This window comes from Camponotus floridanus, unplaced genomic scaffold (assembly GCF_003227725.1).
Source record: "Camponotus floridanus strain SB8 unplaced genomic scaffold, Cflo_v7.5 scaffold7, whole genome shotgun sequence".
In the NCBI taxonomy this organism is placed as follows: Eukaryota; Metazoa; Arthropoda; class Insecta; order Hymenoptera; family Formicidae; genus Camponotus; species Camponotus floridanus.
In genome coordinates this window covers 405,220-423,937 of record NW_020229838.1, presented here as the reverse complement: position 1 = coordinate 423,937, position 18,718 = coordinate 405,220, and the positions used below count along the sequence as shown (strand labels likewise).

At 33.9% G+C, this 18,718-nt stretch overlaps 2 protein-coding genes across 6 annotated transcripts; one reads left to right on the top strand and one right to left on the bottom strand.

Annotated features, from left to right (window-relative positions):
* Positions 1 to 656: 656 nt before the first annotated feature.
* On the bottom strand, positions 657 to 17,747 carry LOC105254800. Of its 5 annotated transcripts, none has more exons than XM_011263702.3 (12): positions 17,580 to 17,746; positions 15,492 to 15,860; positions 14,577 to 14,696; positions 14,300 to 14,426; positions 5,529 to 5,655; positions 5,264 to 5,365; positions 4,834 to 4,956; positions 4,026 to 4,168; positions 3,273 to 3,422; positions 2,752 to 2,991; positions 2,276 to 2,554; positions 657 to 1,786 (listed from the first exon to the last, which is right to left on the bottom strand). In XM_011263702.3, the coding sequence occupies exons 2-12, from the start codon at positions 15,687 to 15,689 to the stop codon at positions 1,527 to 1,529; spliced, it is 1,869 nt and encodes a 622-aa protein (XP_011262004.1). In that variant the 5' UTR covers positions 15,690 to 15,860; positions 17,580 to 17,746; the 3' UTR covers positions 657 to 1,526. The 5 variants fall into 5 exon arrangements, with proteins under 5 accessions (XP_011262004.1, XP_011262011.1, XP_025269528.1 ...); XM_025413743.1 differs by having other exon boundaries at positions 1,527 to 1,786; positions 17,435 to 17,746; XM_025413744.1 differs by having other exon boundaries at positions 1,527 to 1,786; positions 15,492 to 15,878.
* Positions 11,048 to 14,192, top strand: LOC105254798. The gene is made up of 5 exons (XM_011263701.2): positions 11,048 to 11,244; positions 11,919 to 12,095; positions 12,783 to 12,924; positions 13,003 to 13,092; positions 13,591 to 14,192. The coding sequence occupies exons 1-5, from the start codon at positions 11,126 to 11,128 to the stop codon at positions 13,870 to 13,872; spliced, it is 810 nt and encodes a 269-aa protein (XP_011262003.1). The 5' UTR covers positions 11,048 to 11,125; the 3' UTR covers positions 13,873 to 14,192.
* Positions 17,748 to 18,718: the final 971 nt, after the last annotated feature.

Here is an 18,718-nt window from a genome sequence, read left to right as displayed (position 1 = left end):
GAATTTTGCATGCGGCAAGTGCGTCCGGGAAAATATTGTAAGGACAATCTTTTGCGCGCGCGAAAAGTAGTAAGCCGCGCAAAAATGTCGCTCGTTCTGCTGCTAGGAGATAATCGCGTACTCTTGTGTGTGCTCTCGAAGAAAATTTAAGGGACTGCCGGAAAAATGTCTCTTGGAGACGCGAGCGTTTCGGATTTTTAGCTCTCTACGCGCGTGGCCGCTCTTTGAGAGGTAAATAAATGTCTCGCTTAGTTATATTCTTGTCTGTCGCGTTTATTTTTCCTGTGAATAAAATTTAAATACATATAAAATTTAAATATTTAATAAGTATATATATATAATCTTAAATTTTCGCAAACTTTTATTAAATGAATAAATATTTTCATGTTTTTTAGTACTGATGGAAAGAAACGTGATAAGTTGATTAGAGAGAATGATAAGATAAAAATATATAAGAGAAGGAGAAAGAAAAAGAAAAGATAGTTTTTTGCGAAAACATTTATATATACATACGTGTGTGTGTTTATTTGCATATAATTTATATATGCATGTATAGCATAAATATTTATTATATATAATATAATAAATATATTATAACATATTAATATACGTAAAATACTTACAATTATATATGTAATAATATAATAATTGCCTCCCTACAAAAAAAATAACGAGAAAGGAAAATATTCAAAATGCAAATATTCTAGATATTAAAGCTATCACTCTGTAATGTATATGCAAATTTAATTGCATTCCGCGATTGTTCACTTATTCATTTTGTGGAAATTAATTCCCAGATTTATATATATTAGAAGTATTTTCATCTCTTCGTGACGCTCGCAAGACATGGTTTCTCCCTTGCCATTGTTCCATTAGCACAACTAACAGTATGTTTTAATAATGTCGAAATTTGCAACGTAAAAACTGAAAAGGTCAAGAATTCTTTATAGCTTTAGTTAATTAAAATTTTCTTACAATACCAGCAGTTTGCACCTGTAAAAAAGAAGAGATTATTGAGATCGTTCAAAAAATCAGACTCGAATCTCCAGTGTTAACAATTTATCGTTAATAATTTATCATTTTTTGATGATTCGATTTTACGATTATTTAATAAATACCCTCCCATTTTAATTTCAGTTCACAATAACTACTAATTTTGTTGTCACATTGATCCGTTCTATAATAATTTTAATCAAGTCGGTAAAATATTTAAATCAGCGTATTTATAATTCAATTTTATATTATAAAATGATTAATCGTTTGTAATGATTTTTTCTTGAAATAGCTTATCCAAAAACGAAAAGAAAAATAAATTATTCGATCGGGAATTCGCGTCGTGAAACTAATTTGTACGTCGATCTTGATGTGAATCGAAAGAGATCTCTCGGATCCCGTGACGGATCTATGGGATGATGAATGAACGTCGCGGTTCCCGATCTCGTCCTATTGGTAAGCTTGGAAAACCGAGAGTGAGAGAGAAAGAGAGAGAGAGAAAGAGAGAGAGAGAGAGAGAGAGAGACATGGAGTCACAGCTTGGGCTCGTTTTCATAGACCTCATCCTCGTACTCTGCGTCGTATTCGTCGTAGTCTTCGGCCTCTGCCTCGTCGTCGGTCTCTTTGATGATACCCAGCCTCTTCGCGACGCTCTTCACGTTGTTGATGACCTCCTCCTGCACCAGATTAAAGCTCATTGCCAGCAAGGCAATTCCAAATAGCAAGTAGAGAGAACAAAGGGCGATACCATACTGCGCGTCCAGCTTGTACGCAGGCACAAAGTCACCAAAACCTTAAAAGAGAAATAGGAAATGTATACACCGAGTCTTGCATCCTTGAAATTAACATTAGGTCAATAGGTAAAGAAAGGGATGAATGTATAAACAAAATATTATACATATAATTTTCTTCAAGAAGTATTACGTTATTTCTTGGGATCTTTTTATAAAGAGCAATATTTATATTCAATTTTTTAAACAGCATTAATATCTAATTATCTAATAATATCTAATATTTAATTATCTAACTGATAATCTTATTATTCATTATTTTACAAATAATTATATAAAAAAATAATTACTTTATTAGTATTTTAATAAAACCGCATAGACTCTTTTAATTACTATGAAGAATAAATTAAGAAGCAACAAAAATGCTCCAATTTTTTATGAAAATCGCAGGAAAATAAATTTATTTTAATATGCGTTGTTTTGTTGACTAGAATAATGAAGAAACATCACGTTTTTTTAAAAGAAAGAAAGAGAATATAAGGAAAACGAACCAATGGTGGTTAACGTGATGAAGCAGAAGTAAGCCGAGTCGAGGAACGACCATTTTTCCCTCTCGCTGAAGAGGTAGGCGCCGCCGAATATGTAACTGACAACTAGGAAGACGCACAGCCAGATAGGCACGGGCTTGATCGGTTGTCTCTCATGATCATCCGCGGCAGCATAGTACTCGTAGTCAAAATCGATATCGTCAGCGTAAACTTGTCGATGCACAGCGAATCCCATCGGCGACATAATCCTCGGCGTCGATGGTCCTCGCTTAAAAGACCGCGCTGAGGATGATTATTTATTATGATCAGCAAGTACGCGATATATCGATTTGCCATCTGACCTAATTACAATCTACGAGAGTTTCGAATGACTTGAAAATATTCGAGAGATATTCTAAAAACTATAAAATCACACGAATTACCAATTTGGATTTTTATCGCGACTCAACCGACCGGCTTTCATTAGCGGAATCACTCACCGACGGAATAATTGCTCCTGCTGCGTCTACTCTTGCCGGATTGCGATCTTCTCATATGCTCCATTTCCAAATAGACCGAAGGTGGTCGGAGCCCTGACGTCAAATTCGTTCTCTGATTCGTCGTGGCACCTTCCACAGAGAGGCATCTCCTCGGCAAGGATCTAGGATTAAGGGAAGTTTGCTTCTCGCTGCTATCCGGCTCCTCAGTCGTTCCATTGCTTTGCGGCCTCTGCGAATTCTCTGCAATAACATCGATTTTGTTTAATTTCTTCGAGTCCTTTAAAGAGCGATCGTCTACACAACAGCAGCGAACATCTATCTGGATCTTTAATTAATAATATGTATAATCTAATTATATAATTACATTATTTAATATTGATAAATTTTCGATTAACATTTCTTAAAAGTAATTATTTTTTATATTAAATAATGGATAATTAAATCGTATAAACAAAAATATGCAAAAAGTACGCAAAAATAGAATTGCTCATACAAATAAAACAGCATTCGCTGATACTTGCCTCTAGTTCGAGATGATGACTGCCATCTCAGCATCTCATCCTCCAAATCGTCCAACGCATATTTGTTGCACAAAACTGGCGAGCGGTCAGCGTCGTTCGGATTCATTAGTAATTTTCTGTCCAACGATTGCGTCGTCATCCTGGGGCTGGCTGTATACGATAATGAAAGTATACAAACAAATCGACCGACAGTTTAATTAATCGATGAGTCGATAACGAGAATGATGTGGCGCGATCGATGCGCTTGAATTAATTAATTAATATCTAGTGAATATTTTATAAAAGGAGGGAGGGAATCGATGCGGCGACATGGAAGCATTTTTGTCTCGCATGTGACAATCCTGTGCGTACAACCGATATATCGTTTACTAACTTTTCATCATATCAATAACAAGATAAATAATAATCTACATTTTTATAATATATTATAAATAAATAAATATATATATATATATATATATATACATATAAATTAATTATATATTAATAATAATTTATATATTAATTATTCATATAACCTATTAATATCCTTATATATTTTTTTGAATATCCGACAATTATTTATATTTTCCGACAATTGTTTGTAAAATGATTGAAACCAACTGTTTGCGCGTTAAATAACAAACAAAAATAAAACGAACTGTTCCGATATCGGTGTCGCTTTTTATCGATCAATTACAATTAATTTAGAGCAATACGATTAACTTATAAAATAAATAGTAAATAATTAGTATATTCGTTAAGAGAAAGTACCTCTTACACTTTTTGGAGTAGCCATCGGAATATCTGAATAACGTGGCATAGTCGCGGCCTTAGTTTCCATCGGATGATTCGTGGAAGATGCATAAGCGCTTGACACTTTCGAATCGGTTCCTTCGAATCGTCGATGCATATATCTATAGTTTATTTGATTTTAATCATTTAATCATTAATTATTTAATATTTTATTTAATATTAATAATTTTATTATCTTCAAAAGATTATTTTTGTTTTTTACATTAAACATATTTGTATATATATATTTTAAATATATATTTTCTATTAAATAATAGGTAATCACATCATAAATAATAAATAATAGTATGGCACCATAATATAATATAATTAGAGGAGTTATAAAAAACTGTCAACCATTTATGCAAAAATATAATCACTTTATAAAAGCAAGTTCTCTCATAATTGCTTTACATGAGTTATTCTCTTTTTCAATTTTAAAGGAAAATTATTTCTTTTTAATTCTGTTATTAATCAAAACTTTCTCATATAAAGATTAATGTTTTATGTAAAATATAAATTAATTTCTTTTATGTATATTAAAGAAAGAAAAAGAAAAAGAAAAGAATGGAAATAAAAAATAAATATTTCAAGAGGTATTTATTTTATCGATATTAAATTTTATATTTCTTGCTACATAAAAATCACGTAATTTAATTAAACATTTAATTATGGAGATACTATGTGTTTGCACATTAAATATTCAGTTCTCCTTAGATAATAAAATTCCTCGACTGATTTCTCGTCTAATCGAGAGATTGAATTATAAATCCAAGAATAATTTTACCTGCAATCGGTGTCGGAGTATGAAGACTTCGTCATACTCTCGGAAAGTCCCAAGGCCGAATCAGCTGATCGTTGACTCACTCTGATGGATCGGCGAAGCGGACCTTTGCTTGATCCATATCGCCTTATAAAATAAACATCTGTGTATACAATCGCACAATAGATTTCTAAATCTTCCCAAACTTCTTTCCAAAAACCATTTAATTCAATTTTTCGATTCAAGAATCCAAAAATGTGTGTTTAAGAAATAACGTTTCCGTGTGACATAATTATAATACGTCATCGACCAGTAATATATCCTATCTGACATATCAATATAACATTTTTAAAAATTAAACATGTGATTTTTTTCTGTAACTTTTTAATATTTCTTACTGTAATATAATATACCTCTCATATTTTTAATGTTTACATTATATATGAAATATTACCCTGGTTGACGGACGGAGTACGATCTGACAAAGGTATTACGCCCTCGTCGTTTTTTCGGCGGTTTTGTGCATACGTAACAACATACTTTCCAATATAGAAATCTAAAAAAATATCATGAACGTAAAAGAAGGAAATTATTTTTCAGCAATAATAAAAACTACTAAATGTTCCCTGTGCGATATGATGGCTAGAAATGCAATTTTTATACGTTTTCCATTTTCCAAATACGTGACCCGTATTAGATTAAATATTGTCTGTTATTACCTGAAACTGGACGCCATCACGTCTCCGATATTCGAAAGACAGAGCAACATGAGTGGAATGCCGAGAATGGCGTAAAAAATAGTCACCACTTTTCCATTTTTCGTTTTCGGCGCGATGTGACCGTATCCTGGAATAGAGAATGAAAAAATGGAAACAAATTTCTCGTTTTTGTCGAAAAAATATAAAATTATCACGCAACGAAAGATTCACTCGATAAAGACCATGGTGAAATGCAATTTCGCGAAAAATGACTGATATCGTTCAATGATCCCTTTGCCGTTGAATTAAATGATCAAAATTCTATCATCATAAATCATTCTAAAGCGAATTGTGAAAGAAATCGCGGTCATTTAGATCTTTAGCCTCGCCTTGGCCTTGAATCTCTTCGAAACCTCTTAGAGACCTCGTGCAGCTTTGTAATTTCGTCTACGAGTCTGGGTCAAGGTTGCCGGGATTCCTTATTCGATAATACGTGGGACCACAGCTATTACATAAGATTTTCATTATTTGGCGATGTTCTGAGAATCCTCTATGAAAGTCAATATTTTTCTCTTTCATAGCTTTCCCGAAAAGTTATCAGAAGCAATTCACATTCTTCCATAATTAATGACAAAGAACGATAAATTTAAGAAAAATTGCACACATGTGATTTTTCGAATATAATAATAATATAAGAAATATTTCGGACGATATCAAACAAAATAATTTCATAAAATGTTAATATTATAAACTATTGAGAAAATAATGTAGAAAAAATATTGTAAAAAATATTTTTTTCAATACTTAAAAGATAAACATAGTTCTCTTATACGTAAAATGATGTAACAAATGATGTAACATGTTGAAGGAATAATTTATGATAATAAATTATTCTCAACAGAAAACCTTTCTTTCCCTCTTTTTTCCTTCTCGGATTATTTGAACGGTTCAGCTGGCGTAAAATCTCGAAACTATTATTTGCTCGATTGTGGTTAACTAAATATTTTTTTTCATTTTAAAATGGAATTTCGAGTTTTTTATTTGCTTTATGTATATACGTATATAGCCTGCTCATTATAAGATATCCAAAAAACGTACCATTTCCAGAATGTAATGAGATGAATTCAATTTGATCTTCTTTTTAAGTTCTCATTGTGGAGGAGGATGATTTCCGCGAAAAACCTAGTTAAAACGCGCTCATAACAACTTCCTTTCCGTTTTATCGAAAGGGCAGATTTATCTTTCGAGAGGCGGATTCGGGAAACGTGAGAACGACGATCCAATTTCATAAATTCGTCCCGAAGAGAAGCTATTTATTACGACGAAACGACGACAATTTGAAACGTCCTTTAGCGAAATCGATCTTTGTGACTTTGCGCGATAAAAGATTTCGCGAAAGAGCAGCAACGCGCGTTTCTTTCTACGATACGTGATTACGATAAGCATTTTAGGTATCGTTACTCACGATTTTCTCGTCAGTGTAAACGATGCCGGTGTTTATGATAGACGTTTCCTCTCCTCTCCCGAAACTGCCAGTGAGAAGAAGGATCTCCCCCACATACGGGTATAAATTTCCGGCGTAGCGCAGCATCAATGCATTATGCAACCGTATGCAGCTCAGGATGGTGAAGAGGAAGTAACGGGGAAGAGAAACATGCGAGGCAAAAACCCCGTTTCCTCATAGCGAATATATACATGAATTTCCCGAGGATCCCGAGATGTCGAAAAGGCATCGCGCGATCCATTCGCGTTGCGAGATCTCGCCTTTATTTTTCATTTCTCTCCCTCTCCCTCTCTCTTTCTCTTGAATGGTGTAACGCTTTTATTCGACGAGGAATAGAAGTTGAGAGAGAAAGAAAAAGAGAGAAGCGAGGGAGAGATGAGAAGTAGGTCGCGCAGTCGATGGCAGGAAATTATTTGAAAAGGAAGAAAATATAGAGAGAGAGAGAAAGAGAGAAAGTCGCAATCGCGAGCGACCTGTCGAAGAAATGAATTTTCGTCGAAGGATAAGCGTGTTCGATCGCGGCTACGGTCGGGTCAGCTGCGAGAAATTTCGATGATTTCTCGATTTCTTTCCTCGACGAGCCATATCTAAAATCGCTGGAGCTAATTTTTTACGCAATTATAAGCCGGAAGTGACCTAGCGATTGCGAAAAAGTCGATTGAAACGATTGACCCAAACATTATAACATCGATTTCCTGTTTCGAAACTTTTCGATATAATCATGTCGTCATTTTATAGTATTAAGATATATTTTAGTATTGAATTAAATAAAGATATTAAAAAATTAGTGCTATTAAAATTTTAATTTGTGTAAATTGAGAAAAATGATGATTATTTCTCAGCAGAACTGTTAATTTAAAAAATCTGAGCCACGGAAAAATTAAACAAAAATTACGCGTCAAAGATAAACTATTATAATAAAACTTTATTCTATAATTAATTTTATGTAAACTTTGCCGTAAATTTTCATTACAGGCTTCATCGCCGAGATATTTAATATCGAAGAGAGATTAAAATTTTCCTTCATTAAGACGAATACTATACTGTAACTGACGTAAAGGAACTGTCATTGAAATTTTAACTGGCTTTGGTGCAATTTATATTTTTTAATACTTATTAAATATGTTAAATAATAAAAAATAATAAAAATTTGTTTTTATTATTTTCCCTCGATAAAAGTACGCAATAAAAATATATGCACCGTAATTATTTATCAACTTTTTAATAAAATAATATGAAAGATAAAATAATAGTACACATTCGAAGATAAAGTATGATTAATGCACGTAAAAATAGTTACAAAATATTATTTGTATTTATTTATATTTTTGTAAAAATATAAAGTGACAATTATGTAAAATTCAATAATTAAGTTTTTGCTGGTTTAGATTATCGTTACAATTTTAGTAGCAAAACTGTTACATATAAAACAATAGCGGGAATAAAAGTCGCAACGAACCATCTCAAAGTGTTCGCCGCCCTCTTTTTATCGTATTTACTGCGGCGGGAAATTGCTTGAAAAAGGTCACGTGCCAGGAAATTAGTTGAAAAGCGCGAGGATGGTTGAAGTTTCTTCTTTCGCCGATTCGCGAAATAAATTCTTAAGGATCTTTGCGACAAGTTTTAAAGTGGCCGAAGATCCGATTTCATCAATTCACGGCGAAAGGATTACGATATTTGATTCGATTTTCTTCGCACTTTAAGAGAGCCTTGATGATATAAGAGAAAAGCGAATTTTGATTGAAAAATCGTTCTTAACAATGTTTTATTTTTTTGCAAATATTCTTATTATGTAATTTTTGGTTTTTTTTTATTTTTTTACCATATACTGTTATTCATAAAACTGAGATCAAATTTTTCTCAAAATTTCAAGAAATTATTTAAATATATTTGCACATATCCTAATATTCGATAACATACAATAGATTTCTTTTCATATCTGCTCTTGCTATATTTTTTCTATAATTTTTTTTCTTTTATTTTTATTTACATATAAACTTTTCAAATAATTTTTTCCTTTTTTACTATAAATTATATTACTTTATAGTGTCTTTTATAATTTATTTCTTTAATATCCTTGTATCTCTTTGTTTTTAAGATTGAGTTTAATCTGTCTACAAAGCAAATTTGTTGCAATTTTTGCAATTTAAATGTCTGGGAGTATTATAATTGGATACCTATGTTGCATAGCATGTGCTGCAACACGTAATGATGGTCTTCCGACTAAGAGATTTAACGTATATTTCAGCTCGAAAGGGAGACCATTTAATCGAATTGAAAATTTTTCATCAAATTCTCAAAAATATCATTTCGCGAGTTTACATTCGATTTTAATTCGCAAAGTATACTCGCGACAGTTCGTTGCTTTTGCACGAACATCCGAAACACTGAGAGAATGTCAAAATTGTCGTTTTAATCGCCAGGGGAAACAGAAAAAAATTCCGTTGCTCGCTTAAAAGCTCCGTTTAATCTCATAATGAAAAGATGTCATGAAGAAATAAATTTCAAAGCACACACGGAATGTAAAAGGCGCATTTGTCCTGACACAAGTTTGTTGTTTCGTTAAAAATACAGACGGAAGCGCATCTACATTCCATATCACTTTGCTAACCGACAAGAAGTCATAATATTTTCAGGGGAATTTATTAAAAATTTTTCCACCCTCCCTCATTCATTCATTGATCGAACGAGCCTGATCTATTTTAAATCAAACAACGATGGAAATAGAGTCCACTGAGAATATTCGTCCTAGATTTGTTTTCTTTAAAACAGAGAATAACGTTTCGCGATTCTAAGGCAACGGGATTGATATTTTCCGGACATATGCGATCTCCGCACGTGCGTATGACATATGACGCGGATTCGCCGCTAAGAAGATTGGCGGGCAAATGTAGCTTAATGAAGAGGATGTATTTTTCAAGAGTGAAGGCTGAAGATCCCTCTCTCTAACGGAAGGTAATTTCGATGTCGACCGCGGGAATTAACGTTACGCCATGCGTCTTGATTTAAGAGAAGGAGGTCGAAGAGGACGTGGCAGCGGCTTCCTTCCCTTCCCTGTCGAAGAGCCGGATTTTCCCAGGTCGAAGGACGGGCGCGCTCGAAGGAGCGGAACCGGCCTCAAAATATATCCGAGCGGATCCACCCACGCATGCGCCGTATACTGCATAATAACGTTATTCGCTTGTAAATCGCAATGTAATCTCGATCCTGCGAACGCAATGTAAATGAGTAAACGCTATCCAATATTCATTTCGTAATTATAACAGCGGCAGATTCTCTTGCTATCTCTCACACACGTGAATTTTGGAAATGATCTGAGAATTAACGCATTCTCTAGCCGCTAAATTTCTACTTTTTTCGCCTTTGACAAGTTTCGATAATGAGATTAAATTTTATTTGTTTATTCTATATATTTCAAATTGTTGAATATTTTTAATCTCGCATATTTTAATTTATTCCATATGTAAATTTTATTAAAAACATATTTATGCAAATAAATATACGTGCTGATGATTTCAATTAGCATTTGAATCAGCTGATGATTTCAATTAGCATTTAAAGCCGTGGGGATTTTGCTATTATTAAAGAAGTTAAGTTTTGATGAATTAATTTATTCTCTTTAAATTAGGATACTTCCGGGAACGCTTCTATTGTCATACGAATAAAAATCAAGTAAATAACCGACAAATGATAAAGTAAACATATTTAAAAAAGAGATAGAACACGTTATATCGAATTAAAATAATACGCTCGGAACACTAACAATAGTGTTCTTATCAAAAATTACATGTCTTGAAACGCGTCAAACAACATAACAAAGTGTTACGCCAGATTTTTCAGATTTGCGTGGAAACAAAGGTAAAATATCGTCGTAGATCGATCGCAGATGATTATCGTTTAAAGAGACCTCGAAGTAGCGGTGCGTTTACCTTGTTACAGTGATGCATATATAAAGACGCGACTCACTTTCACTCTCGTTTAGTCTGCTACGAATCTTATGCGTACGAACAGTACGCGTCTCTCTTTTCAGAGATAATTTAACACGCAAAGAGAGAATCGAGACGCTAAACGTCGTACGTTATTAAATTCTTCTCCGTATCTGCCGATAATAAATATGCGAATTTTTACTCTGATTCTTTTCGTTACGATTGCGGTGGCGATCGCCGAGAAAGATGACTCCTGGACCTGGCATGACGATAAACAGAAGCCGACAAGCCGAGCTGCTGACGCCAGGTGCGCTATCGATTCTATAATTTATCATCAATTGGTGTAACCACGCGAATAATTCTTTTACATTTTTTTTGTTTAACTTGTTTTATTGTAAATATATTTATATTTATTTCACGGAGTAATGTAATTTATATATATTTTTTTTATTATAATTATATCGTAATTAGTTCCTGTTTTATTGTAATTGTATTTATAAATTGTGATGTCATTTATAATTTTTGATAAATATTATATAAATATATATTTGTATGTAATATAGATTTTATATATATATATATATATATATATATATATATAATATTATAGATAATAAAAGCTGATATTTAAATTTTAACAAAAAATTTTAAAGAAAAAGTGAAAAAAAATTATGAGTTAATTTTATCCAGGAGTATAGATAGTATTTATATAATAATTGTGTAGAAAATATTATATATATGCATATATAATTAAACACGCATATAATACTATGTAAAATTTTAAAAATTGAAAAATTTTTTAATTTTATAAATTGAATAAAAAGTTTAAAATTGAAAAATTTTAACTTACACAATTACGGCAGTTTTTTGGAAAAGAAACATAATATTTTATATATGATATATTTTCAAATTGGGAAAAGAAAAGAATGATGGGATTATCTTTACTTCACGATAAATTTGACTTATACGAATAACTTTCAGATATCAAGTGTACGAGCCTGAACATTTGGAAGGTTTCAATAACAATGGCGTTCATTCAGGCTTTAGGCCTGAAAATCCAGGACCTTATGGTCCTAATGGCAGACCGCTCGTACCACCGTACCAAGGTAATAACGGTGTCCTCGTGGGCCCCGGTGGACCGACCGGAATAATTGGCAGGTATTTGTTCCCATGATTTCTCACCATTGAGAGCTCTTCTCGCGCGTTTCAGATATTCGAATATTTCTCATTCATTTTAATTTCGCGATCATTAATTAGTTGAATTAATCAGCTTTTCGAAAATACTGAAGCTGTTTAAAAATCCGCGAGTCGTGAGAGGTTCCATGACTAAATCACACTTTGCCAAACAGATTCAATAATCTCGGAAAAGTGGGATTTTCCGCTCCGACCGGTGTATCATCTCTCCTCTTCCCTCTCTTCTCCGGCTTTCTCTATATTAAATTTCCAATGATCCGATTAAAATATATAGGTGTCTCGTCTGTTTTTCACATACGGCGGAGGGAATCGCGCTTAATTTATAGATATCCCGCGCATTTAATTGCGTGCGAGGCGCGGTTCGGTCGTAACGATATTTCATGAGAGACGGCTCATTCCCGAAGAGAAAACCGGCGTTGAATTTTTCATCAACTGCATTGTGAATAATTTCACGCGTTTCATCTATTACGAAACTTACGAGCCGAATAATTTCCTCAACCGTTATTTTTTCATGTCAGCCGAAAAACTCGGCTTCTCGCGATTCTAATCGGAAATTTATATTCTTTCGAAAATTGGTTCGCTACATCGAGCATTATTGCTATTGATTTGCCGATGTGAGAGAATAACCCTGGAATATCGTTGATGTTTCAGACCGCCGCGTTATAACCCGTACGGACCCGATGGTTTCCTAGATTCGGTGCCGCCCTGGATCAGAGATGATCCCCGTTATCGCGAGTTCGACACCTGCAAGTGCAGATACAGCTTCAATTGCCCGTCGCCTGGCTTGAAATTCGTGAGTTCGATTCAACAAACTCGGATAAAGAGAGAGAATGTAGAACTTGACAAGCTCTTGCCCACTATCTCGTTTCAGGGCCACTGCTCGAGGGACAAAAAGTACTGTTGCTTTAACAGCAGAAGGTTCCCAGAACTGTTGGGAGGACAACGTTATCCATATTATCCGGTAAAATAAAATCTAAATCCATTTAAATATTTACATATTTCCGATATACTTATATCTTTAACATATATGCAAAGTGGGGCAAAATTTTATGACCTAAGATTTTAAGTTTTTTTTGGCACAGAAGTAATAATTAACTGATATAAAAAAATACATAAATAACATGCATGAGTAATTGCATCCTGCAAGTGCAATATTGTATTTGTATAAAAATAGAACCATAAATCGACATGACTGCAGCAAAGATAATTTAAGTTAAAAATATGTCCCCATATATTTCATTTTTTTTTCTAATCGATCTCCTTGAAAAAAAAAATTAAAAAAGAAAAAAGTATACGACGCGAGCACAAAAGCTATTATTTATTTGTACAATTTACAATGTCGTTTACGGAGTATTCTCAACTGGACTCTATTTGCGTGTAATTGAGAATTCTCCTGCGATAGGAAATCCCTCTTCTTTCTCTCCTCATAATTGTCCCCTAAGTAATAGTTAATTCTCAGGGTACGCCGCCCAAGTACGGAGCGAACGGCTTCGCGCCGACGTCGAATTATTACGGCAATCGAAGACCGTATGGTGGCTACCAGCATCCGTCTTCCGGTGACTATTATCCGGGGCCCTACGGCGACGCTTACGGTCACCGTAATGACTTCGAGTCGTTACGGCCGTACGGCTATGACGGAGAACCCGACGATTATGCAATCTACGGGCGGTCGTTGAGCAAAAATCAGACGCAGGAAGCGAACGAGAAGCCAGAGATGGACGAGAAAATCAAGAAGCGATGATTGTGTAAATAATATTCTCGATCATTTCATCGATCGCCTTCTTCATTCTCAATGGAGATGCCAAAGATGCAACAGAGATACGTAGGTTTTTCTCCCTTTACGTCGATCGATATCGCATAATTAGATGGAGATGCAAATCTCGAATCTTTTGCGTCGATTAATTAACTTGAATGTAATTACATTCTTGTAATTTATTGTGAATTGCAAATATTAGTAACGCGCCACTTCCGAATTAATATAATGCGCATTGTCCTTTCTTTGGAGAAATATTTTATAATAATAACTCTTTATATTTAATCGACGATGATAATATCAAACTTGTGAATAATATAGTTTGTCGATTTTTTGACAAATAAATTATTTTAATCGTTACTTAAATTACTTTAATTATCCTATCGCAATTGAATAATGATTTTAATCGACTCACCGATTGTCGTGATTACAATGATGGAATAGAATAGAGCGCCAGCGAATGTCCATTGTATATTATTCTCTTCCTCGCTGCCATCCCATCCTTCCTTCGACATTTTTTTCAGGAGGCTGTCCTCGAACTCCTGCGGACAAACCCGCGTTATTCGCGAATGCAAACAATCCTTCGATAAATCGTATTCTATATAAAAGGAATGATATTTCGTGCGTGAAAGCTAAAAGTTGGTGTCTAAACATTCGATGAGAGGGAGGAGCAGGAAGAGAGAAAATATTACCTTGAGCTCCTTTAACGCCTTTTCCGTCCAATTGTCGCGAATCAACACGTCGAAATCCTTCGTGATTTCCCATAATTTTTCCGACACGTTTCCGCGTATGTTCTTGATGCTCTTCTTCACCTGCGAAAAGCGCAGAGTCGTGAAGAACGGGGTGCACTTTACTCTCGACGTCGCGACGCTCGGCGCGCGACGACGTCAGTCAATAATTCATTGATACGAGCGCGGAATATTCGATGCGAGGGAGGACTATTTGTCTGTAGTACCCTTTTTGCTCTCCCGGTGTCGAATTAATTTCTGTCCCGACGAACTTACTCTCGATCCGTGGCGGAATTACGTGACGTGAAATTCATTTATTACATCTCGTCCACTGAATTACTAATCCAGAAAGTAGTAAAAACTAATATAATGGAACGTAACGTGTGGGAAAATAAGAAATAATAAAAAATACTGTAAAAAAATATAGCGTGCAATCCGATTAATAAAATAATTAATTTGAAAATATGCAAGTAAATTTATCTGATTTCTAACATTGAAATGTATTACAGGGTTAAAAACAAGTTTAACAGTAAAAAATACATAAGAATATATTCTCTCCCAACAAAGAGATATCTTTATAAAAATTATTGTAGATGTACATTTATCAGATTTTTAGAAAAATATGATTCAAAAATAAATTTGACAGGAAAATAACAATAATTCATTTGTTATTAGAAATGATATCGGATTATATTCTTTCATACCTATAAATATTAAAACAAGAGAAATATTCTTAAAAAAAATAAATTTAGATATCGCTTTTTGATTTGTGAAGAGAAAAATTCGAATTTTTATATATTATAAATAGCTTCGAGAAATTAAGTCGAATGTGACTGAAAGGGAATACTACAAATTCGCTAATAGCGTCTCGCAATTTACCTCCTTCTCATGATTCGCCTCCAGTGCCTCGAAGGCGTATGCACCGATGAGACAATAAGCAACCACTAAGGATATGAGCGTCACGTGAGAGAAGACGCATCTGCTGAATTTCCACAACAACCGTAGAAATCTCATGCACCGCGACGGTTTCTCTATCTCCATCATCGGATCGAACACCTCTGTTCGCGCACGCGGCATTTTCTATTCTCTCCTTTTGGAATATCGCGGGTATCCTCTCATTAGATTCCCCATTTACATAGTGAGCGCGTCGTCCTCGATTGTAGCTTTGATTGCTCGATGATTAGATTCCCTCTGATCCCGCGCGACAGATTTATTGACATTAGATTTGTCAGACCCGCCGTACGTATTCTGATATACAAGATTTTTCTTCAAACGATATGTATTGTTTTTACAAAAAAGAGAATCGGAAATTTTTAGAAGATTTATATCATCTTGAAATATATTTGACATGAAAATAATCATGGGAAAATATGTATAAATTTGAGGAAATAAAAATTGGAATTTATCGGAAATTCCGACTCTCTCTTTCTTTCTCTAGTAAACATAATTCTACTTCTATAAAATATTGAGGAGACTGTTAAATAATTTTTCCAGCTCTCGCTGAAATTCCTGGATCGCGAATGTAATATCAAACAGCCATATCATAAATAAATAACCGCGCACGTGTTACAACTGCAATATCGGCTGATATGTTACGAACAATTAAATGAAAAAATATTACTTTCGTCACGTACCTATATTTTTTAGAGTAAATATGCAATATCGAGACTTCCATCAGATAGATTTGTTTTTAAGCTAACATATTTTATGTAGCGAGAGGAATAGAAATTGAATCTGCTCGAAAAAATCCGTGTTCTCTCGTGTCCCGCTTTTTCGTAATCACCATTATAGCAATTTTATACAAGTACAACGTTGGACGTATTCAGCAGAAATTCGAGATACAAAATATACGAGTTACTGTAAAATATTGAGTTTTTTGATATTATATATATAGAAAATAAGAGGTCAAAATTTTCGCAATTTTATTTAAAATTAACAACGAAGAAAGAATATATCAAAATTATATTATAAGACTTTATAATAATAATTAAAATATAACAATTAAAATAATAAATAAAAAAATAATAATTAAAATAATAAAAAATAATAAAAAAGATTAATTCTGTCATTTTCTTAACTACATCACTTTAGGTAAATATATATTATACTAATCGTATTATTATAAAAAGCATTGATAAACCATTTCTTATTAGCGGACGTATCTTGTATATATTGTTAATGAGAAATTATATTTGCTGTTATCGTCTCATTTTTATAAACAAAGCGTTTTACACGGATAAATCGTTTTTTGTTGGCAAGATGCAATCTTTTGTCATCGAAATCACGAGCAACGCTGATCGAGCAATCTGTTCTCGTATTCATTCGAGTCGCTCGTCTTCATTCTCGTCGGCGAATTCGATTTTATGCGATGCGCTTTCTTCAATGTCTATCCATTTCCTTCAGTCGTATCGACGGGCATGTATCGATCGATATTGAATTGCCTTTTGTGTCATACATATCGAATGACGCGCGTTATCATTGTTATCTTTAACGATTACTCCTTTTATTGGCAAATTTATTACGCGCGAATCACGATCACGAATTAATCTCTGAATCGCGGAACGAACAAAATTCGATCACTCATTAGAGATTTAACAATATTACATAATATTTATTATATCGCAATATTTATTATATCGTATTATATCGTATATTTATGACTGATATATTACGTCCGCATATGAAGAATACGTTTCAAAAATTTGTTCTCTTTTAAAAATATATCATGCTCATAATTATTTTAATCATTAAAACTCGCTACGTTTGTGAAAAAAATATCAGTCCCGAAATATTAAGAATAAACATGGGAGTTGAAAACTCACGTTAACGGTATTCTAATAATTATAAAAATATCAAACGCGCACACGCAAACACGAAGGGTTATTTAAAGTGGCACACGTGTTTAAAGCCAGCTGTGCGGTTTAATCTCAAGCAATGTAAAATCGAGAGAGATCGAGAGAAATTTACTTCTCTCTCGATCGCTTCCTAAACGTCGTTCGTATCCTCGGACGATCCCGAAGAACCTTCTAACACCGCGTAAACTTCGCGAACACCCGCATGCGACTTCCGAAACTCGTCGTAACGACACACGCGTGAGTCTCGCATATTCCTCGACACGAAACTAAGATAGAAACGCATTACATCCGCAAGGCGAGTTGTTCCAAATTTATCCCAGCGTCGAAATTTCGTTCGGAAAATGGGAAGGGAGGATCGAGAGAGAAAGAGAGACAGAGAGAGAAAGAGAGAAAAGGAGGCAACGTCTCCGTAAAGATTTGCGCTCCCGGCATCGATACCTTTAAGATTATCGCGCAGAGATTCAAGAGTTGAACAGCAAGTAAGTCAATTTTATTGCACTTTGGTTTCTCTTCGAATTTTATTCCATACGAAAGACCCGAATATTATGAACGACCATAGATATCATTTCTCCCCTCGGTTTTCTTTTTCTTTCGTTCGGATTATTCAGGTCTTTAGAATTCAAAACTCCTTTTTTTCTCGAAGCTACGCTAGAGCTTCTCTATTTACGTTGTTTAACTCCACAATTGGTGCAAGAGCGTTTTTAGCTCATGCGCTTTTCTCATTCGCCAAAATGCCCGTGCACGTTATTTACGATGCACGCTTACGTACTTAAACGTAAATTTGTATGCAATGGGCTTTACTCGGCAGTGAATAAGTAACGAGTAACAAGATGCGATGGACTATTTTCAAAACTCGCGACCCTTTGCACACGAGATTACATTGCATCGGTGCCCTATTTATGAATTAACTTTGCCAAGGAAAGCTTCTCGGAAGGAAGCAAGAATATTAGTCCTTTCAAGCTTATCATATAATATACTTTTGTTGGGATAAACTCTCTTTTTCATGGAATTAAGATTCAAGAATTTTTATCATCAATTTAGTACAACTCCCACGAACATCCTTCTAATTTCTCGAAAATATATTTACTAATTGTAAAAATATATTTGCAAATATATATACATATTTTTAATATATAATATATATGCTATTGTATGCATTATGATTGCGACGCTATATTAAATAAATCTCTGTAAAAAGTGCACTTGTTCATATTTGTTATCAGTTTCATTAAGATTAAGTAAAGATGAATT